Source organism: Hemibagrus wyckioides, linkage group LG11 (genome assembly GCF_019097595.1).
Source record: "Hemibagrus wyckioides isolate EC202008001 linkage group LG11, SWU_Hwy_1.0, whole genome shotgun sequence".
NCBI lineage: Eukaryota > Metazoa > Chordata > Actinopteri > Siluriformes > Bagridae > Hemibagrus > Hemibagrus wyckioides.
Window position 1 is genome coordinate 14,713,352 of NC_080720.1, and position 24,573 is coordinate 14,737,924.

Genomic DNA, 24,573 nt, shown 5'->3' on the forward strand with positions numbered 1-24,573 from the left:
ATATGTTCCCCAGGTAAACAACACCCTCGCACCCGGCTATCGAGGTGCTATAAAAGAAAACGTGATTCATCAGACCAGGCCATCTTCTTCCATTGCTCCGTGGTCCAGTTCTAATGCTCACATGCCCATTATTGCCGCTTTCACTCCCCACTGCATCAGTGAGCCTTGGCCGCCCATGACCCTGTTGCTGGGTCACCATTGTTCCTTTCTTGGACCATTTTGATAGATACTGACCACTGCAGACCGGGAACACCCCACAAGAGTTTTGGAGATGCTCTGATCCAGTTATCTAGCCATCACAATTTGGCCCTTGTCAAACTCGCTCAAATCCTTACGCTTGCCCATTTTTCCTGCTTCTAACACATCAACTTTGAGGACAAAGTGTTCACTTGCTGCCTAATATATCCCACCCACTAACAGGTGCCATGATGAGGAGATAATCAGTGTTATTCACTTCACCGGTCAGCGCTCATAATGTAATTCCTGATCAGTATATAGCCAAAAGTATGTAGAGACCTGGCCATCACAACCAGTGCTAGTAGGACATCCCTTTCCAAAACCATAGGCATTAATATTGAGTTAATATTGTAATAACCTCAACTCTTCTTGGATGGCTTTCCACTAGATTTTGGATTGTGGCTGTGGAGGTTCATGCTCATTTAGCCGCAAGAGCATTAGTGAGCTGAGGTACTGATGTTGGTGAGGAGTTTTAGTTCAGCGTTCTAGTTCATCTCAGTCAGGTGTTCAAAGCTCTGTTCAGGTCTTTGACACCAACATCGACATGTTTATTGAGATCACTTTGTGCACAGGAGCATTGTTATTCCAGTAAAGAAAATAATCGTAATGCTACAACATTGAAGGTCATCCTATACAGTTGTGTGCTTTGAACTTTGTTGCAAGATTTGAGGGAAGAAGCGCATATGGGTGTGATGGTCAACTTCTGGACAAATAGTGTATGTGTTGATTCTACTTGGATTCACCAATTGCAGTTTTCTTCTACTTTGTTTCTTACAAGAAGAAGTCTACTGTAAGGAACATATTTCTCATTCCAAATTGTACTTTTATTCTTTTTCAACTATCTTTCCCTCCACTAGAGTAACATGTTCTTAAGATTTGGAAGGAGTTGAAGTGAGAAGCAGAAAGTAGACAGAATGTCAGTGCACAGCAGAAGACCCAGTTGCTCCGTTGAGTTGCTGAGCTATAGCCTGAGGCTCAGAACCAAGAGTGACCTAGTTCTGAACTGAACTATACGTTCACAGTGAAGAAAATAATCCCATCTTCTGCCTGTTGGTTATAACTTCTGAAACAAATCTCTGGTGCTTAAGCCTTAAAGTTTTGGTGTTCGTGTGTGACATTATGACTGCACTGGATGTAATGGCTGAAACACAATTTTCCCTTCAGTATGCTTGCCTGTTCTCATGGATTGTAAAATTACAGCATTGTAAATTTAAATTGTCCTAGTAAAAGTAAATGTTTAGATCTGTTTTGTTGAGCAGCATTTTTAACATTGCAGTCAAAAGAAATACTTCCTTAACCGGGCAGTTACATATGGTGTTACTAAAATGCAGACAAGTTAAAATGTCCAGAAAGAGCTACACTGTGTGGACTTTCCCAGCTAGAGTCAGACCAGATTGAACATTAAGGAAACTATACAGTAGATAGTGTTAAAGAAAGTAAACAATTTGATGAATATATGGTGTTTGCACATTTCACATTTTGTACTGTTACATATATCAAAGCGTGTGTTTACATATAGCTTATAGCAGTGATTTTTAGCCACTGTGCCGAGGCACACAAGTATGCCGTGAGAGATCGTCAGGTGGGCCATTGGAAATGATCCAATTCTTTTGGTCCAAAAAATGATTATTTAGTTACTACAAATAATCACCATTGTTGAACGCCAGTGCATGCGATGTAGTGACTGACAGAGTAATAAAAAAATACTCCTCCACATTAGTAGGTAGTGCAATAATGACCTTGTTAATTCATGACAATAGAAACAAGAACGCAGACTATTTTGTATGCCTGTGTGAACACACTGAGAAACAGGAAACTTTAATAAAAAACCATAGTGGTGAATAAGAGAGCCCAGGTTTCACATTGGGAGAATCTTAACAAATTGAGAGATTAAATTTTTTATTATATATACTGTGTTAGGCATCAGTGTGTCATTCTTTAAAATGGTGGTGTTCTGTGGGAATATTTTTTTAATGTAAAAAATGTGCCATGCCTCACAAAAGGTTTAAAAAAAAAACCTGGCTTATAGAATACAGCTACATTCACTTATATGGTCAAAGGTATGTGAACACCTGACCATAACGTTCATAAGTGGATCTTAGAAACGCACAATTGTCTAGAATGTCTTTAAATAATGCAGCTATGATACAGCCCTCTGGAGCAGGGAAGGTTAAGGGCCTTGCTCAATTGCCCAACAGAGGAGCCCTGGTGATGCTGGGGCTTGAAGCCCAAACTTCAACCCAGAGCATTAACCACTTAAATCCCCACTGCCTTTAAATATTTAAAGATATTTTATGACATTTGCATTTTTAATTAAATTCTCAACCCAGTGGATTTACCATCTTTATGTTTATATTTCTATTTGCAGATTTTACAGTGCATTGTAGTCTCCAGAAGAAACATCTTTATGCTAGGTTGAGTTTGGTGAAGAGATAGAACTTTTTTGTTCATGCGAAGGCAGTTAGTGTTTCAGCAGTTCAGACAGCCGGAGCAGGTTCTTTCCACATCCTGAGTCTTGATGTATACTTACCTTGTACCCTGAGAGATGGTGGGACCAGTTGAGCAATGCTGGAGGATCTGAGGGAACATGGTGCAGTGCAGGGAGCTTCCTGTCATTTCCTGCTTCTTTTATAGGTCTTCTATAAGTCTTTTATAGGTTTGGTATACTGGATTATAAAACATGACATCCAGTCATGTGGAACATTCAACAGTTTGACTGACTGCCATCTGTCAACAATTCTGTTTCCAAGTTGAGAAAATCTCAATTTATTTTTTCATTCTTTTTTTTTTAACTCTCTCACTCCCACAATCCTCTGCAAAGGATTTGTACCTGTCTTCACACAGCACACATAGGGCATGACATACAGAGCACTTCACTTGGCCTCATTGTAAATGCAAAAACAGACACTCTATTCACACTACATCCTGCTCGTTCCTTAAGACGTTTCTCGTATTTCTCCAACCTCAATTTCTGTTACAAGAATATGTTTTGCCCATTTCACTATTGAAATGCAGCCTCACTAAGAATACTGAATTTAACTTCCCAGTAAGCAGCCATGGACTTAAAAAAGATTAAGAAACAAGTTTCACATCATTCCGTTATCATTAAGCAAAACTCTCCTCTGTTGTCTGATTATCAGCAGGTGAGTAATGTGGTGTACGCTGGAGTTTTTCTCCTCTCTTTTGTTGCTACGTTTTCACTCGTTATCATCTCTGAGAAAATTTTCTGCACACTAGATGAAGGCACCTGACTCTATTATCTGTCTCTTCTGTGTACTGTAGTGTATGGTGCTGGCTCGTAACAGAACAAACTACAATCATGGGTTTAAAAACATGGGAAAACATCAGAGTGTTGTATATTTTTGGTATTTTTTTTCAAGTGTTAACATGGAGTGGAACATGTCAAAATGATGACATTAACCCTTTCTACCAGTACACTGTTGTTCCATTCTGACTTATCAGTACTGCAATCAGTATAAACAAATACATACAAATTACACCAACCAGGCATAACATTATGAGCACTGAGAGGTGAAGTGAATAACACTGATTAGCTCCTCATCATGGCACCTGTTAGTGGGTGGGATATATTAGGCAGCAAGTGAACATTTTGTCCTCATAGTTGATGTGTTAGAAGCAGGAAAAATAGGCAATGTAAGGATTTGAGCGAGATTAACATGAACCAAATTGTGATGGCTAGACGACTGGATCAGCAAAACTGCAGCTCTTGTGGGGTGTTCCCGGTCTGCAGTGGTCAGTATCTATCAAAAGTGGTCCAAGGAAGGAACAGTGGTGAACCGGGGGCTGGGTGACCTGGGGAGTGAAGTCTGGCCCATGTGGTCTGATCCAACAGATGAGCTACTGTTGCTCAAATTGCTGAAGAAGTTAATGCTGGTTCTGATAGAAAGGTGTCAGAATACACAGTGCATGACGAGTCAGGGCTGTTTTGGCAGCAAAAGGGGGACCAACACAATAGTAGGCAGGTGGTCATAATGCTATGCCTGATCGGTGTATATACATAACATGCATTTTTATTCTAACATTCATTATAACAAGTAATAAGAGTTCACTTACACATTTGCTATTAGCCTCCTGGTGGTCTGGTGGCAGGATCCTGCACCCTTGTTAATGTGGCCTGGGTTTGATACCCAGGCAAGGAGCTATCCCAGTCACTGAAGTGTTAGCTCTCAGTACTGGTCCCAGGCCTGGATAAAATGGGAAGGTTGCGTCCCGAAGGGCATATGGTGTAAAACCTGTGCCAAATTGAGACACGTGGACCAAAAGATCCGCTGAGGCGTCCCCAAACAGGGAGCAGCTGAAACAAAAACTTATAGATTTGATATTGATTTTAAGTTAGAATTTTTTGTTAGAAATAAACAGCTGACTCCCAGCATCACAATTCTCAGCCTCACGCTTTAGCGTGATTTTACTTCCGCATGTGCTCTGCTCACTTCATTTGTTTGTTTAGTAATGGCTTGGCTTTGTTTCAATTCATATTTTGTCTCCCCCCATCTAGTTATTGGTTATTCTCAGATTGTAACCTAATTATTCTCACATGTTTTGTTTTCCCCTTAATTTGTTAAGGTATTTAAACGCTTGCGTGTCACATCTTGGGTGCAAAGTGTCCGTGAAGTATCGTTACAATCACTCTATTCCAAGCCCAGCTTCCTGTGTCCCATTTGTTATTCTTGTTAAGCCATAGCCAGGGCTCGTTTGATATTTATCTGACCTCTACTTGTTTATTGCCTTGTGTTTTGGATTGTTTGCTACCATCTTCAATAAAACCTTCTTCACCTGCACTTACATCCGTTTCCTTGCCGCGTGACAAACAGAACTCACAGCAAAAATATATTTCTGTTTTCCCTGTCACTTTAGTGTCACATATCTTTTTTTATTCTGAACGCAGCAGGGGTTAAGTATAACCATGCGAGGGGTTAAGTAGAGAGTCATCAGGCTAATAGTGATATTGAAAGGCAATGAAGAGGAAAAGTCAATGAGGAATATAGACAGAGTGTCAGATTGTTAACAAGTGTGCGCTGCAGTCATGTGCATATTCAGAGCTGAGGATTTAATGCAGCTATTGCACACATAGATGTTTAGACATCAGATGTAACTACACAATTGCTATAACCACTGTGTGTCTCATTTATGTGATTGTGACCTTCAGCTTAAGCGCATTTATATTTCAAGTGAGGAATAATAAGTCACTTTCTGATGGTTCAGTGAAACCACAGTATGTCATAGTGAAATTTACACTCCAAAAATTTACACTCCAAACAGGTATAGAGTGTCAATCAAACCAACAGTGAACACAGTGTAAATATAACACTATTAATTAATCATAATCATCCTTATAAGTTAATTAATCAAACATATTTAATATGTCTGATTCCTAAAAATGAGTGTATGTAGTAGCCATTTATTTTACTTTATTGATTTTATGATTATAAAAATATAATATAATAAAATTATAATTGATTATTTATTTATGTATTTATTTATGTGAGGACATAGGAGGAGACAGCTTCTGAAACACAGACATTGCTTTTATATCAAGGACACAAAGATATTATATATTTAGGGAGAATTTAAATGTGAAAAATTTCAACCAAAATAGCATTTTACTAAAACAAGTTGCAGACTCATTCATACACTCAGAGTATTTTACGTTTTTAAAGTTATTATTATATGATTGTCAGTTAAAGTGTAGTTTTAATACATGTCATTTCCTTTAAAAATAAACATTTAAGCAAAGCTTGGTCTATTATCTTCCCAGATTATCCAGTGGTGTTTGAAATCCAGTCTTAATCCCTCAGATCTACTTACAGTCCAGTCTTGGGCACGCTGATATAAACTCATGAATATTTAACATGCTTAATATTTAGGGGGGTTTGCACATTTGCCTCATACCTCCAGGGTTGTGGGTTTGATTTGTGTGGGTGTGTGTGTGTTGCATGTCCTCCCCGTGCATCCTTGTTTTTCCCTCCGGCTTCCCCAGTCTAAAGACATGCATTGTAGGCTGGTTGGCATCTCTAAACTGTCTGTAGTGTTTGAGTGAGTGTGTGTGCAATTGTGCTTCATGATAGAATAGGATCATTTTCCAAGATGTACCCTGCCTTGTGCCCCAAGTCTCCTGGAATAGACTCCAGGTTCCCCACAACCCGTTAGGATAAGCAGTGTAGACGATGGATGGATGGATGGACGCAATATTTATCACTCAGCATTCTGTAGTGGGAGGCAAATCCAGACATCCACAATGTTTTATGTAAAAACACAATCATGACACGTGAAAGCTGAACTGAACTGTTATCCACCATGTTTATTTTAATCTAAAGTCACATCTATGAGTCATAATCATAAGCTGAAAATGTGTTTGAGAGTAATGTTTTAGTTGTCAGGAATTTTCCCTTTCAGTTGTTGATCCATTTCTCACCATTAAAAAGAGACACTCTTATATTATGTTTTGTGCGTTTGTCTTACCTTCACTATGAGAAGCCCTGTTCTAATAGTGGTTGACTATCCTAATGTGTTCACCTGTTCTGTGATTCATTCTCAGTTGTTTCTGTTCCTCTCTGTTCAGTCTTTTCATGTTATTTATCTTGTTAAGTTCTGAGCCTTGCTTCTAGTTCCAATGTTGTTTGATTTCTACCTCATTATTTTCTCGTATTTTGATTGTGGATTAATCTCATGTTGTGCACTTTGGTTGTGTTTGGATTGCCAACTGTGGACATTTTCACGCTTGGATCCTGCCTCATTTTTATAGTAATATGGGTGTTTGGTGACTAAAGGACAGAAAGTCTTTAAAATCCGTCTAAATATCGGGGGTCTCTCCCATTTTTAGCATTTGTTTTAATAAATCTTGTATTGAAGCTCAAGTGTAAGAGATTAAAGGCATGATGCTTAGCATCTGCTACTCTCTGAAAGGGGTGATGCTACAGATTTCTCCCTCGTCTTATTCCCCAAAGTAATTGCTTCTCCTGCTCCCCTTATCTGAAACCTCATCCAGCTGTCTCTGTCCTTTTCATGATTCTCCTCTCCTCCGAGCTTTTCTTTCTTCATCCTCCGGCTTGTTGATTGATTGGGAAAGGAGATAGGGCTGAGATGGAGGACAGGGAAAGGGGGGAGGTGGTGCTGTTGGTGCTGCTGGTTAGTGAAAGCTTAAGGCCATGAAAGCAGATTAGGATCGTTCCAGGACGCTTTCACTCTTCCTCTGGTTCAGGGTCATTATAATTGTCAGTGTTAAGGTATTAAGTGATCGATGAGCTGCCAGACATCATGTTTGCATGTAAATGCATTTGTTCGGGAGTGTTGTGTGGCATCAGCATTCAAGGACACTGAGAAATGTCCTTTTTAGTCTTTCTTTCTGCTGTAAGGGAAGAATGGCAGCTTAAAAGAGGCCTTTTAAAGAAAATGGAACTAGGCATCGAAACCATGATTTTTCCAAACAACTGTAATTAAAAACGACTGCTTTTTCCGTTCTCTGACAGCTCCAGACAATAAACAGATTCCTGAGCTGCACACACAAACTGTGTATTGCTTAATAGGGTTGTGGTTGTTTTGTCAGATTTTGACTTTAATTAGCCAAGATCACGTAAAGGTGTGACTGATTCTTTCCACACAGTAAAAACATAAAACTACAATCAAGTAGCAAATCACAGAATGCTCTGTAAATATTCCCATTGCGTGTTTAGTCAAAGTTAAAATTTATTTTTTGCCCATTATGTTGTACAGCGAAATAAACAGTGTTTATATAAATGTACCCACAGGGAACTAGCTGTGTAGCATATTTAAGTCAATAAAAGGAGTTGAGTGTAAATCGTTATTGTTTCTCTAATATAACTGTTTGAAGATCAATACGTCTAACAGTCTGAATAATAGACCCAGCTGTCGTACCACGGCTATGTGAACTTCCCTGAGTTCTGTCTTTGTTTCTTTTGTGCAGGAAAGACCAGCATCTCCTGTCTTCCGTGAACTGCTGGTACCTGGTTTTGAATCAGACTCGCAGAGAAAGCCGCGACCATGCCACACTCAACGACATCTACATCAACAACGTCATCGTCCGCCTGGCGCAGATCAGCGAGGACGTCATTCGCCTCTTTAAAAAGGTCTGTGTTCGCTCTGTTGCCTCTTTAACGTGATGTTGAAAGCCGTCATGCCTGTTGTATATCTGTCATAATGAGAACATTTATGAGACATTAATGCAAAATACCTAAAGAGTTACATGCTACTGAAAATCTGGGTCTTTTTCTTTTGGTTGAAACAGACAAACAGGAGATTATGCTACAGTTTTCCTACGGTGTCTAGGACAATTAGCTCCAAAACTTTATTACGTTCTATAATAATATTAGCTTTGTTGCTAGCTTTAGGACTATGGATTGTTCTGTAAACTTAGGGTTTGAATGTGTAGCTGAAATTTAATCTTGCAAAACATGCAAAGCTTTCCTTTATTGCAGTGACTGTCCTGTCACAGCCTGATTGGGTTCAGTTAAATCTTAAAAGTTCAGTTTTTGTACATTTGTGAATCCCTGAAACAAATTTTGTGAATTTGTGACAAATGTTTGAGTAATGGTACATGATCGCTCATATCAGATACCACGGCTTCTGCTCGGATCTCAGTGTGTGTGCTGGACATTTCATCTTAGATGACAGCTCATCAGCTGAAACTCAATCCCAGCAAAACTGAACTGCTGGTCATCCCAGGTGATTCATCCCCAGCCCAGGATTTTGCATTATCTCTGAAAAATGCAATGATATCCCCTTCAGCCACTGCTCACAACCTTGGGGTAACCATGGACAATCAACTGTCCTTTTCCTCCCATGTTGCTAATGTGACACTCATGTCGGTTTCTTCTGTACAACATCAGAAGGATTCGACCATTTCTATCCACACAGGCTACTCAAGTGCTTGTTCAGTCTCTGGTCATTTCGAGACTGGACTACTGCAACTCTTTACTGGCAGGTCTTCCTCTGAATGCAGTTCGTCCACTGCAAATGATCCAAAATGCAGCTGCGCGGCTTGTTTTCAACCTGCCTAAATTGTCCCACACCACCCCTCTGCTGCGTTCCCTCCACTGGCTTCCGGTAGCTGAACACATCAGATTCAAAACACTGATGCTTCCCTACAAAGCCAAGAATGGACCAGCACCATCTTACCTCAAAGATCTTATTACTCCTCTCATTGCACCTCGTTCCCTCAGATCCACTAGCACTGCTTGACTGGTCCCAACATCTCTCAGGGTTAAAGGTCAGTATACAGCTAGACTCTTCTCTGTTCTGGCACCGAGGTGGTGGAACGAACTTCCCCTAGATGTCCGCACAGCCGAGTCACTGACTGTCTCCAAACAACGACTGAAGACCTACATCTTCTTGAAACACTTAAACTAGCTCTAGATCTTATTTTTCCCTGTTTTTATGTATTGTTATATGTTTAAAAAAACACCAGCTCAGTTTTAGGCTAATAGTATCCTAAGTCTGTAACCTATTGAACCAGTGTTAATATATTCATTGATAAAGACTTAAAGCACTTTTGTACGTCGCTCTGGATAAGAGGGTCTTCCAAATGCCAAAAATGTAAATGTAAACAGCAGAAGTCACAGCTACAAATGATAAAATTAGAAAAGAAATGTATGATGAGTAAGTGCTTTTGCCGCCATTTATTGTTGTGTTTGCACATTGTAAATTCGACTGATTTTCTCCACTTATTTATTAACCCTTTTTACCAACACATTTGCGATCCATTCTACTAGCATAATGGAAATTGACTCATCAGATGTTTTCAATCAGTATAAACTATATAAATAAATTATTTTATCTCCGCAAGCCTGAATTAGTCAGGACTCTGTTGGCATACAGTGTGAGATGTTAGGATAACCTTGCACTGAATTTTAATGGTTGAAAACAAGTACTTGTTTATCTCTGAGAGCAGAAATGGGTTTGATATCACAATTCCTTTGAAGATACAAACATTTGTGGGGAAAAAATGAACTGTTTTTGTTTTTTGGAGCTTTTCTATGAAAATATTGCCACAACTAGGCTAGGTACAAACAACAAGAAATACTTATAAATCCTACATATTCTTAATGCCCTGAATGTCTCCTTTCATATAAGCCATTAACCATCACTGTGGAGTGCAACATGATTCAATCCAGAATATGAGCACAACAAAACAGGAGGAAATTTCTTTTGGCCTCTGGTAATAATTAAATATGGTTGAAGTAAATTCTATATATAGTAGTCTTATTCTTCCATATAGGCCTATAAACATGAAGATATATATAATGGAAACATGAGAAAATACGACACACATTCATCCTGCCATTTATAATTGTGAGTAATATCTCACAGTTGTGGTTTTGTATCTCACAGTTGCGAGTCAGACACAGTGTCCTGTTCAGCATATCCTTGAAGTAATCAGTTCCTGCTGAGAAGAATACTTCAGTTAGGTTGTATTACTTCTTTGCACATGGTTAGTTTTGTATTTATGTGTCATGTATACATTACAGCAAGGTGAAATTCTTTTCTTTGCATATCCCAGCTTGTCAGAGCACAGGGTCAGACATGATACAGCACTGCTGGAGAAGAGAGGGTCAAGAGCTTGGCTCAAGGGCACAACAGTGGCAGCTTGCTGAGGCTTGAGCTCTTGCCCTTCTGATCAGTAACCCAGAACTTTAACCCTTGAGCCACCACTGCCACCTCTGCCCACTGCTGCATATACCATTTGCCAAATACCATATTGCCAAAAGTATTCGCTCACCCATCCAAATAATCAGTATCAGGTGTTCCAATCACTTCCATGGCCACAGGTGTATAAAATCAAGCACCTAGGCATGCAGACTGTTTTTACAAACATTTGTGAAAGACTGGGTCGCTCTCAGGAGCTCAGTGAATTCCAGCGTGGAACTGTGATAGGATGCCACCTGTGCAACAAATCCAGTCGTGAAATTTCCTCGCCCCTAAATATTCCACAGTCAACTGTCAGCTGTATTATAAGAACGTGGAAGTGTTTGGGAACGACAGCAACTCAGCCACGAAGTGGTAGGCCACGTAAACTGACGGAGCGGGGTCAGTGGATGCTGAGGCGCATAGTGTGAAGAGGTCGCCAACTTTCTGCAGAGTCAATCGCTACAGACCTCCAAACTTCATGTGGCCTTCAGATTAGCTCAAGAACAGTGCGCAGAGAGCTTCATGGAATGGGTTTCCATGGCCGAGCAGCTGCATCCAAGCCATACATCACCAAGTGCAATGCAAAGCGTCGGATGCAGTGGTGTAAAGCACGCCGCCACTGGACTCTAGAGCAGTGGAGACGCGTTCTCTGGAGTGATGAATCGCGTTTCTCCATCTGGCAATCTGATGGACGAGTCTGGGTTTGGCGGTTGCCAGGAGAACAGTACTTGTCTGACTGCATTGTGCCAAGTGTAAAGTTTGGTGGAGGGGGGATTATGGTGTGGGGTTGTTTTTCAGGAGCTGGGCTTGGCCCCTTAGTTCCAGTGAAAGGAACTCTGAATGCTTCAGCATACCAAGACATTTTGGACAATTCCATGCTCCCAACTTTGTGGGAACAGTTTGGAGCTGGCCCCTTCCTCTTCCAACATGACTGTGCACCAGGGCACAAAGCAAGGTCCATAAAGACATGGATGACAGAGTCTGGTGTGGAGGAACTTGACTGGCCTGCACCTGAGTCCTGACCTCAACCCGATAGAACACCTTTGGGATGAATTAGAGCGGAGACTGAGAGCCAGGCCTTCTCGTCCAACATCAGTGTGTGACCTCACAAATGCGCTTCTGGAAGAATGGTCAACAATTCCCATAAACACACTCCTAAACCTTGTGGACAGCCTTCCCTGAAGAGTTGAAGCTGTTATAGCTGCAAAGGGTGGACCGACGTCATATTGAACCCTATGGATTAGGAATGGGATGTCACTTAAGTTCATATGCGAGTCAAGGCAGGTGAGCGAATACTTTTGGCAATATAGTGTATATAAGGCATTGGACTACTGATCGGAAGGTTGTGAGTTGAGTCCTAGGTCCAACAAGCTGCCACTGCTGGACCCCTGAGCAAAGCCCTTAACCCTCAATTGCTCAGTTGTATAAAATGAGATAAATTGTACATCGCTCTAGATAAGGGCATCTGCCAAATACCAGAACTGTAATATAGCTGCATTTTTGTGGTGTCTCAGTTGTGTGACAACTCATTGGAAGATAAAACATCGTTATATTGTGAGATTAATTGCTTGACAGTATGAGAAATTTTGTGAGATATCAAAAAAAAAAAATTCGCAGTTGCAGAAAAATACCTCACAATTACACAATAAAAAGTTGGTGAGTGATAAATATGAGATTCTCATTCCTAGCGAAAAATATCATATAATCACTAAAAAACAATCCCACAATGCACTGTGGTGTAATGTTGGTTCAGATGAAATCCTAATACTAATAAGGTTAATAAAATAATTCTAATATTCTTAGTAATTTATTTAAAACTGTTATTATTACACAATACAAAATAGCCTGTTTTAAAAGAGTGTACATAGTAGTTTACTTTTTTAATGATGTTTATAAAGTCAAAATAATTAACTTCCAATGATGAGATGAGTTTTGGCAGCCAGACAAAAAAAAAAAATAAAACGCTGGAAAAACTGCTGTACTTGCATGATTCAGCTTTTCAGACTGTGTTAGAACAGGAGAGTTTTTACTGCAGGCAATTTAAATCTTTGTTTCATTAGCAGGCGTGTGTTAACAGTACCATGTTGCACAACTCAGTACCATGGAGAATTCCTTACTTTTCCTATCATAATATTAGTTAATCATTTCCCATTGTTCCTGAGCAAGTTACTTCATCCTAAGCCCTAAAGTTTGGACATATAATGAAGCATACACAGTCACGTTTGAATAATTTTCCCCCCTCATTAATGAAGCACAGTGCCACGTGGTGCATACTCGACACCTCAGGGTCTATATGTGAAATGGTGTCAGCACATAGCCCAGATTCCTGAGGTCTAAAGCAAACAGCAGCAGCATGTTTACACCTGGCTGGGCTTCCTCTAGGTGTGTGCACTCCGTCTCAGTTAACATTCACAGGAGAGGCCGGAAGGGAAAGAACACGAACGAGCCAATGGCGAGCAGCGAAAGAGCCCAAGGGATTAGTGGCAGGTTGTGTGGGTCAGATGTCTGACCTTAAACAGACTTAAAATATGAATGAAAGCAGTAAACTGGTGCAACTCAGTGTGAGCCTGCTGGAATAAGCATTTTCTCTACGTGCTTTTTGCTTTAATGTAAGAGGAGATTCTCTCTTAGAGATTCATTTGGATTAAATCCGTGCTAATTAATCCGTGATAATGTCATTTAGCCCTAGGTTTTTTCGAATCAGCCGATTATAAGAAACCTGCGATCCTTCCCTGGCACGGTTTACTGTCGCTACTGTCATGTGTGATGAGGGAATATTTTTTGCATTTTCTTTTTTTAGGTGGAAAACACCCCCATGCTGAGAACTCAAACTGGCGTCTCAGCTGGATGTCCTGCTCGCTTGGGGCTAAACACTGATCTCTGTAGAATTGCACCATGTTGAGTATTTCAAGTGTAACTACTCATCTCTTTTGACGATTAGCACTCCATAAACCTATCAGACATTTAGCATGGAAAAGCTCTGTGTGCCACTGTTATACAATCTGTGGATTGATGCACCAGTTACGCTTGCGTAATAATTAGGTATTCACTGGCGCTCTGGGTTTAAGATGTAACCAAATGCTTAGCAGCAGGTGGGGGAAGAATGAGGTGAGAGAACACTGGCAGTTACTTGGTAGTCAGAGCAGGGTTTCCTCTGATGGAGAGTGACTGGACTCACTCGCTTTCACTGGGTTGCATCAGAACAACTGCGACTGACTGTTCTGTCACAATAATATATCTAAACACACAGCAGTGTTGAAACAGCTAAAATTCTTTTTGAGGTTTCTGCATCTGGGTACAATTGCACAAAAAGAGTAGGTACTACATAGGTAGACACTGTACACTAGAAATCCTGAATTAATTGAACATATTCAGTTCACAGAGTGCAAATGAGATGTACTAGATTTCTTCAATTTTTTTCAATTCAGTTTATTTGTATAGCGCTTTTAACAATGGACATTGTCTCAAAGCAGCTTTACAGACGTATAGAAACATGAAATAAAAATGATAAAGTTTAAAATTAAGTTACTATTTATCTCTAACATTTATTTCTAATGAGCAAGCCTGAGGTGATGTGAAAAACTCCCTGAGATGATATGAGGAAGAAACCTTGAGAGGAACCAGGCTCAGAAGCTTATTTGGGTGACACTTGACAGTAAATAATGTAAATGTAAATAATGTCCTTTCTACAACAGTTTATAGCCACGTGGAATTGTGCAGGGATATAATAGGTCAATGTAGTTTCTCAGTTCGCTATAGACTAAGCAGTAATTTGCTTCCTACCAAAGCCTTCACATGTTCACTGATGAAGACCTAAGCATACAAGAGCATATGTACATAATTTATTCATACTCATATGATGTCAAAGATCAAGTGTGTTAAAGGAACAGCTTGTATTTGCATTTGCATTTGCCAACTTCCACAAAACCTTCCATAAAAGGCAAAGATCTGAAGCTGAAGATGTCAAAACGATGACTAAACAGCTGAAAAAGCAATACACTAAGGGAAGAGTGTTTCTCAGAAATGCAGCTCAGCCAATGCAGTGTGTCGGCTCGGGCACAGACTGATGCTACTGCAGGTTCACATATACAGCGACTTCATTATTTTCAAGATCATTAATTTTCACTGAGAGTTAGAGACTTCAGGTGACATGATTGACTGAAGCCATTGGTAATTAGATGTGGGTGTGTCCAGCAACACATCAGTTTTGTGCAGCGGTAGGAGTGAAGACAGTAGAATGCACGTGATCCCGTGACAAAGATCACACACTGCTTCTCCTTCATCTCCTATCATACGATGCAGATATACATTGCTGAATCTTATATACAAACACAAAATCGTTTTATTTTAGTGACAAGAATCTGATTTGGTGCTAAGTGGAATGCTAGTTGCTCCACCCACTCATGAATGTTATTACTATGGCAACCAGTAGCATAAACGCCTACTTGCGACTTCATAGTACAGCGACTGATGACATGCAGAGATAAATACAGTGGCATTTCTTTTGTCCTAATTGAATGGCCAGACATATTTACCCAAGTTTATGTCTTTACTATGGTTAGAATAACTTTCTTACAGATTAGTATAAAATAACAGATTTTCACAAAACTTTTATTCATATTGTGTATGCAAATGAAATTAACAGGCTATTTAAATGTTACATCATAATCCATATTGTCTCAAAATATATTCTTATTAAATTAACACAAACCTAGGAGTTTTCATAGGATAGTTTTTTTTCTTTTACCCTGAACTTTTATCCATACCTTGTTTCTTGTGTACGTTTTTTTTTTTTTTTTGTTTGATAAATGAGTCTTATTGTTTGGTATGAAGTGTTGGAATGAGATAGGAGTAAGGGTGTGTGTGTGTGTGTATGTGTGTGTGTGTGTTCTGTCAGGATGTGATGTATGTGTCAGGGTATTAAGTGTTGCCCATAATACATAACTCATGCTGCTTGTGGAGTTGGATTTTAGGCTTGTGTGTGTGTGTGTCTTAGTGAGTATTGATTCCTAAAGGTTATACAATATATTGAAGGCTGTAGTACGCTCAGCTCAAGAGCCCCTAATCATGTTTTATTGCACATTGTGCATCCTGACCACTTTTTAACACTGAATACACAGCTGTGTTTTGGTGTCTGTTTCATTAAATTACAAACAGCATTCTGGAGAAACTAGTCTTTTACTGTGTCCCCTCTAGAGGTCACTTGTATATATGTCAGTGTATAGTAAGACATTTTGCAGTCGTGTTATTGTGTTACACAGCTGGGTGTAATATGTTGTGCTCATATTTTGTTGTTTGCTGCACTGATCCAGCACCACTATTGATTGTTGGGGATTAGAACTTGCTGTGATTTATCAACATGAAGCAGCTTTTGGGAAGCAGAAATAAATCAGCGTAGTTCATGCTAAGCAAGCGAATACTAAATTATGTCAAGGCAAAGCAATAAAGTAGTTTAAAGGTGCTTGGTGAAATTTCTCTCAGAGGCCAAATAATAAACATTCAAATTTTATTTGTCATGTACACAACCATACACAGTACAACATGCAGTGAAATGCGGTGTTCAACTGACCAGGTCATAAAAAATAGACTCAAAATAGAATTAATATAAGCACACTGAGATTAAAATACTCTTGTGAAAGTGTCCTGGACGATATATATACACATTGTGCAGATTGTGATGCTTGATAAAGCAAGTGTCTCGACCCCTGGTTTCCATTCTCAAAAAATCCTATGAAGAAGTTTTCATTTGTCAGCTAGTTTTGAGAAATACACTGATGTTTACTGAGAATATATTGTTATCAAAGGCAAACCTCAGTATGTAAGTTATGCTTGAAGGGAAGTAAGGAAGTAAGTACTGTGTTTACTCCAGGAATGAAGCACAAAGCAATAACAGTAGATTTTCTAGGTATTGAAATTACTGAAATGTCTCTATACATTGTAATGCAGAAGCATTTGGACAGACAGGTATGAGGGCGATGGAATTTATATCATGATGCTGGGTTTCTTTTGCGTTAAGATATTTATACGCAAGCATCCGATCCACATATCTTGCTTTTGCATAGGTTTTACGCCGGATGCTGGATGTTCTTCCTGATAAAATCTTCCTATCTGAGCTTGGGACCAACACTGAGAGTTACTAGGCAATATACACCGATCAGGCATAACATTATGAGCACTGAGAGGTGACGTGAATAACACTGATTATCTCCTCATCATGACACCTGTTAGTGGGTGGGCTATATTAGGCAGCAAGTGAACATTTTGTCCTCAAAGTTGATGTGGTAGAAGCAGGAAAAATGGACAAGCGTAAGGATTTGAGCAAGTTTGACAAGGGCCAAATTGTGATGGCTAGACCACTGGATCAGAGCATCTCCAAAACTTCAGCTCTTGTGGGGTGTTCCCGGTCTGCAGTGGTCAGTATCTATCCAAAGTATCCTTTCCTTTAAGTCCTGTAAGTATAAAGGATCTGCTGCTAACTGCTTTTAGCACACCTTCAGGGATCTAGCGGATAGTGGAGTCCATGCCTCAACGGGTGAGGGTTGTTGTGGTAGCAAAAGGGGGGCCAACAGAATATTAGGCTGCTGGTCATAATGTTATGCCTGATCAGTTTAGTGTATATAGTAAATGTAAATATATATATATATATACTGCAGCCCAAAACATTTGGTTATGTAATATTTTGCATAAGGAGTTTCACGATTAACATATGATTACACAGAACTCAGATTTTTCCAAGCCTGTCCTGCACATGTCTCTTTCACACAGTCAACCACAAGATGATTTTCTTAGGCACAAAGTCAAAGTGAACATCTGGACGTCAGCTAAATTCAACCATTTGTGGTCCTTCGATAGAGTTGAAACTAATTAGACACGAACCGGACATGACAGAGCGCCGTTATTAAAAAGAGAATGATGGAATATCAGGTCCTTTGTTTTAATCACTTCCTGCAGAAGTTTACTCCCACCTCCCCTGCTCCGACATGTTTGGGTGACTCATGATGTACGAGTGAGTCTTTGGCAGAGATTAATTAAAGGACCTGATTTGTTCTCTTGCTAAACATAAGGATGATTACATGAAAATAAACGACTGAGTGTTGGAACTGGACGTGCTAGAGCTTTTGGGACATGCTGTTAACATAGGCGTATATCATGTCATGTCGTGTATACACACACGTGTTATTCTTAATAATGACAGGAATGATAACAATAATAATGAATAGAGATGTAAACTGTACAGGACTGGTGGGAAATCAGGACTGTACAATAAAATGAATTTAAAAGTAAAAAATAAATAGTAAATAAATAAATGGAAAGAAAATGGGTATATTTGTATGTTTCTGGATAACAACACACAGCATTTTCACACATCCTGCCTTCTCATGGACAGTGCTGTGTTGGTGTATGTGTACACTTTATTGATTTTGAACTGTTAGGGTTAGGCTCTTGTCCAGAAAATACAGCACACTAGTGGATAATGGAGTGAGACTGGTTCCAGCTCATTTAGCATTATATTTTCTTCACTGTCAATGTGTTTCTAACTTACTGTCGATGAGGACGTTCATAACAAATATACATTTTGTAACATTTCTTGTTTTTTTTTGTTTTTTTATTATTTGTTTCCTTCCAGAGCAAAGAAATTGGCATTCAGATGCATGAGGAGTTGGTGAAAGTGACAAATGAGCTATACACGGTGAGTAATCGGTCTCTCCCACACCTCTATCCTGCTCTTTTATTTCCACAAGAGCTCACACATGCCACATTCTTCACCATGGCAACATGGCCTTTTGCTGTGCTGTCTGTCTGTTTGTATTCTTGTCCAGTCTTCAGTGAAGAAGGAGAACTTGCTTTCGAGTGACCTGTCTGACACGGACATGGCAGTCAGTGGCATAGAGATGATGATATCTGTATGATTGATGGTAATGGTGGTAATATTTGCTGATGAAATTTGGTGGCATTTAGTGTCGTTCCTCTGCAGTTTCACTCTTCTGTTATGTTCAACACCCATAGCCGTAAAGTGACATGAGCGACTGTATGAACAGAAGTGGGCGTGTTCAGTGATGTGACAAATTTGAGAACAGTTTAACTTTAAGGGAAATATGGAGCGAATTGGTGCAGTGACTGCTAACGGGAGTGAAGAGCACACACTTCTTCTCCTTTATCTCCTATAATATGATGCTTATATACACTGATATGATGCTTATATACACAAAAAAACAAATCTCTGTCCAGAATGTTACACCTTATTGTCAAGAAAACTGATTTGTCAAGTACAATATTGTTGTCAAGTGGAATACCCATTGCTCCACCCACTGATAAATGTTATTACTATGGCAACCAGTAGTAGGAATGTCTGCTGGCGACTGCACAATTCAACCATAATAAAATCACTGCATGTATGAGAGTAGCTTTAATGTCTCCATCCCTAATCACACAACTCTCTCTCTCTCTCTCTCTCTCTCTCTCTGTTTTTCTGTGTCTCTCACTCTCTGTGTCTCTGTCTCACTCTGTCTGTCTCTCTCTCTCTTTCTGTGTTTCTCTGTCTCGCACTCTCTTTCTCTGTGTCTCTGTCTCTCTCTCTGTGTCTCTGTCTCCGTCTTACTGTGCCTCTGTCTCTCTCTCTCACTCTGTCTGTCTCTCACTCTATCTCTATCTCTCTCTCTTTCTGTGTCTCTATCTCTGTCTCTCTGTGTGTCTCCATCTCTCTCTCTCTCTCTCTCTCTCTCTCTCTCTTTCTTTCTCTCTCTCTCTCTCTCTCTCTCTCCCTGTCTCTTTCTCTTTCTCTCTGTTTTTCTCCTTATCTCTACCTGGATGAGTTCCTTGCTATCTCAGCTTTTCTTTTCATTTCAGTAGTTAGATTGCTCAGCACTGATTCTGTATCAGACAGTAATCTCTGTCCACTTTCCCAAATTCCTCTGTGGATTAGAGCAGCTGCCTGACTGAAAACTTTACCCAGCTGTTTATTTGTTGCATAGTGAAAACCAGCTTGTAAATATTTGCTGTGTCCACCAACTCTCATTAGTTCTCATTAGTAGACAGTTTCAGTGAGGTAAAAAAAAAAAAAAGTTACAGCCCATGTCTTTTCCTAAAACATTTCCACATTTCCAGTGGTTCCACTGGACAAAACAAACCACTGGTCATAAACAAAACAAAACAACTTATTTCTTGAGTCATCCAAAAAAATAAACTAGATATGTCCAAAATATAATGAGTGAATAAATGAGCAAATGTATCAGCAACATGAATGTAAGAAAACATTTCTTTCAGCAGGTAAAACTTTTACTTGAGGTGAGTGTTTACACCCAGGAGACAGTGAATGCGCATCATAGGTTGGATCTTCCTTAGTACTTCCTTAGTGAAACATTGAGACGTATTTGCTTTTAAAATGCACAAAGTGTCCGTATTGTGGAAGGTAAAGTTGTTGAATGCTATCTACAGCATTCTCAGCATGCGTCATTGCTCAGGAAGAAGAGGATGTTGTGAGAAGAAAGGTTTATGTATGTGTAAGGCTGGGTGTGTTATCTAGCAGGCTATTTACCTTTCTTGTTTGGCAAATGAATGCATGAGATTACAGTGCTATTCATCTGTTTAGGACACAGCTTGTATTGTACTTTTGGTATTAAATGCCTTTTATACTCTATTTGTTGATGGTTGTTGACCATAACAACCATATGTAGCTCTGCCTCAAAGTGTTACCATACATTTGGAAGCACACAAGTGTATAGAGTGTCTTTGTATGCAAGGTACCTTCATGGGAACTAAAAGATTCAAATATGTATTAGCACGACAATGCCCCTGGGCACAAAGCAGAGTCCATGAAGACATGGTTTGAATAGTGAAAGAACTCAAGTGTCCTGCACAGAGCCCTGACCTTAACCCACTCCTCACCTTTGGGATGAACTGGAACACCAAACCTCCTCAACACCTGACCTCACTAATGCTTTTGTAGCTGAACAAACACAAATCCCCACAGCCATGCTCCAAAATCTAATGGAAAGTCTTATAGAAAGACTAGAGGTTATTATAACAGCAAAGGGAAGCTACATCTGGAGCAGAATGTCCCAAATGCACAGATGGATGTAACAGTCAGGTGTCCATGCACATCTGGCCATGTAGTATATCATATAATTTAAGATAAAATATGTGCTCCAGATGCTTGAGTTATCTGTGTATCCAGCCGCTTCTATTCACTGCAGCAAGCCAAGTGTTTTATCTGTTGGAAATGTATACACTTTCTGAAGAAAAGTTTGTTTTCTCCTGGAGGGAACATCCAAAATACTGTTTCATTTGGATATTCCTTTCACAATAAATAAGAGCTAAAAACTATCTATATTCATTCCTTTTTTATGAGCTATCCCCTCCCCAACAAATTGTGAGGAGCCAGTCAGGCTACAGCGAAGTTTTTAGGATGAAGGACGAAACCAAAGAACCAGAAGTAAACCCACACAGTCTAATAGATGTGCCATTAGCATAGAAGGAATCAAGTCTGTCAGATCAAGTCTATCAGATCAGTATTCTTGTGAGATTTTTACAATGTCATTGGTTTACATTAATACTGTGTGGATTGATCATGCCCACTCTGCGTCATTCAGTCTAGTCATTTAAAACTTGTTGAAAGTAGGTTTACTGTAAGCAATGATATCAGGTTTTGTTGAGAAATGTGTAAACTGTACATAATATTTTTTTTCTTATATCAAACTGACCACATATTCCTTTGTTATAGAGAATATACACTGATCAGGCATTACATTATGACCACCTGACTAATATTGTGTTGGTCCCCCTTTTGGTGCCAAAACTTCATTAGATCCCTGAAAGTGTGCTGTGGTATCTGGCACCAGAATGTTAGCAGCAGATCCTTTAAAAGTTGCAAGTTGGGGCCTTCATGGATTGAACTTGTTTGTGCAGCAGATCCCACAGATTCTCGATTGTATTGAGATCTGAGGAATTTGGAGGCCAAGTCAACACGTCAAACTCATTGTTGTGCTCATCAAACCATTGGCCCTTGTCAAACTCGCTCAAATCCTTACACTTGCCCATTTTCCTGCTTCTAACACATGAACTTTGAGGGCAAAATGTTCACTTGCTGCCTAATATATCCCACCCACTAACAGGTGCCATGATGAGGAGATAATCAGAGGTATTCACTTCACCTCTCAGTGGTCAATGTTTTATGCCTGATCAGTGTAGGTATTTTAAACCAGACACATGCAAGCTGTGAACTAATATATCAATTAGGTCATTGTCATTTTGGATTTTTTGATTCATGGCTCCATAATTAAAAACAACAAAATGAAAGAACCAAATAATTGAATGTATATTAAAATAAATCACCCTCACATACAGCCCAAGTTACTGACTAGACCTCTTGCTGATGATGGAATTATGTGTAGAGAATAATTAATGAGCCCTGAAGTGCTGAGAGACAGGATCTCCTTTCTTCAGAAACAGCTTCTTCCTAGTGCAGCAATAGATGTAGCACCTTGAGCTGTTTGGATAGTTCATTTATTTCTCCGGTTCTGCTTGGTACATTTATCTTTAAGAGCCAAACAGATTTCCTGTGAGGTAACCCTGAAATTACAGAATGACCAATTAAGAGTTAGAAGTATTAGCATTTCTGTGCTATTGATGCTGCCCAGTCAGAGTCACGTCCCCGGCAACAGCACTTGTTATTATCTAGAAAGTGATTTAGGTGTTTTACTCATTCTGGTCATGGACTGAATATACAATTACCTAAACGGTGGAACCTGAAAGCTTTGGGCTGTGGTACACTCAGCCAGCAGTGACTGGAATTGTAACAGAAAACAGAGATGATGGACTGGTATCTTATCCTGGGTGTATTCCTGACTAGCATCCAGTGATCATAGGATAGACTTTGGATCCACAGCAGCCCTATCCAGGATACAGCACTTACTGAAAATGAAAAGTGTGGCCTGGTGATGCAGTGGGTAGCTTTTCCACCTCACAGCTCCACTGTCCCCAGTACCAGTCTGAGCTAAGGTTACTATCAGGATAGAATTCTGCATGTTCTATCGTTGGGGTTTCTTCAGGTTCCCTGGTTTCCTCAACCTGAAAACCACCCCTCGAAAAAAAAAACGTTGTGGATTGGCTATGCTGAATTGCTCCTAGGTGTGTACAATTGTGTATTCGGGACACAGGCTCCAGTGTCACTGCCTCATGGAGCAATAATAAACAACATAAAATGGTTTCTCAAGATATAAATGACTAAATAAATAAAAAAATAAATTAATTAAAATAATTAAATAAAATGGAGAAACAATTTTTCATACAAATGGAGTTTGTTGTTTATTGTGTAAAATATATAGCATTTATGTTATGCACACCTACATATACATTATGTAGCAACATGTCAATTTCAGAAATATTGGCACCCTGAAAGAGAACCAAAAAAAAATTAAAAACCCTATACAAAGTATAGGAGAAGTCTTTTGTCTGACAAAATAATTCTCATAAGAAATCTTTTGGTAATAGTCTGGATGATATTTAATACAATATTATCAATTAATATTTATAATAATACTTAATAATTTTTATTCATCCTTTATCCATTAGTCAGTGTTGCGATAGTTGAGGATGAGCTAAGATTTCAGTCTGATTACAGCTTGCTCTCACACACACACACACGTAAAGCTTTTGCAATATTCTGAGCTATACTGACATGTTTAAGGGAGGTGAGAGGAAACTGGAGAACTCAGAGGAAACTTGTGTGGTCATAAAGTGAACACATGAAACTACACAAAGTCAGTAACCCAAGCTGAGGTTTGAGCTGGGAACCTTGGAGCTGTTAGATGGCAGTGCTACTCGCCACCACTAATACAAAATTATATTATGGTGGTATAATGCCACGCACAATCTGACATGAGAGGTTTCAGAGGTCTGCCACTGTATCATACCAACATTTACATTACATCTACCATTAAATATGCAATTTTATATATTGCATAAATATGCAATATTTTAATAGCTTTGATCTTAGTATCATGCCTCAACTGAAATTGTTCATACTGTTGAAGTTGTTGTCTGTTGTAAAAGTCAAACAGCTCAAATCTGTGTTCACGCTGGAGCACTTCGCATTTTCTCATGCTTGAAAATGTGATTCTGCTGCTCGGTGACTGACAGACCTTTAGATCCAGCTAGCTCATAAACACACTTCCTTTTTTCTCCTTGGTAGTGGAAAACGAGTCAACATCCTCAGCTGTAGTGAATTGGCCTATTTTTCACGGTCTTCCATGCTGGAGTAATATATATATATATATATATATATACACTATATTGCCAAAAGTATTCGCTCACCTGCCTTGACTCGCATATGAACTTAAGTGACATCCCATTCCTAATCCATAGGGGTCAATATGACGTCGGTCCACCCTTTGCAGCTATAACAGCTTCAACCCTTCTGGGAAGGCTGTCCACAAGGTTTAGGAGTGTGTTTATGGGAATTTTTCACCATTCTTCCAGAAGCGCATTTGTGAGGTCACACACTGATGTTGGACGAGAAGGCCTGGCTCTCAGTCTCCACTCTAATTCATCCCAAAGGTGTTCTATCGGGTTGAGGTCAGGACTCTGTGCAGGCCAGTCAAGTTCATCCACACCAGACTCTGTCATCCATGTCTTTATGGACCTTGCTTTGTGCACTGGTGCACAGTCATGTTGGAA

General features: G+C 39.5%; 1 protein-coding gene across 2 annotated transcripts in view; it reads left to right on the plus strand.

Annotated features, from left to right (window-relative positions):
- Window positions 1–24,573, plus strand: part of srgap3 (SLIT-ROBO Rho GTPase activating protein 3) — a 129,749-nt gene that overhangs the window by 53,790 nt on the left and 51,386 nt on the right. For both annotated transcript variants that reach the window (XM_058402764.1, XM_058402765.1), the window contains exons 3-4: window positions 8,180–8,342; window positions 18,527–18,589. In XM_058402764.1, coding sequence (XP_058258747.1) covers window positions 8,180–8,342; window positions 18,527–18,589 — 226 coding nt within the window. The remainder of the gene's footprint in view (window positions 1–8,179; window positions 8,343–18,526; window positions 18,590–24,573) is intronic.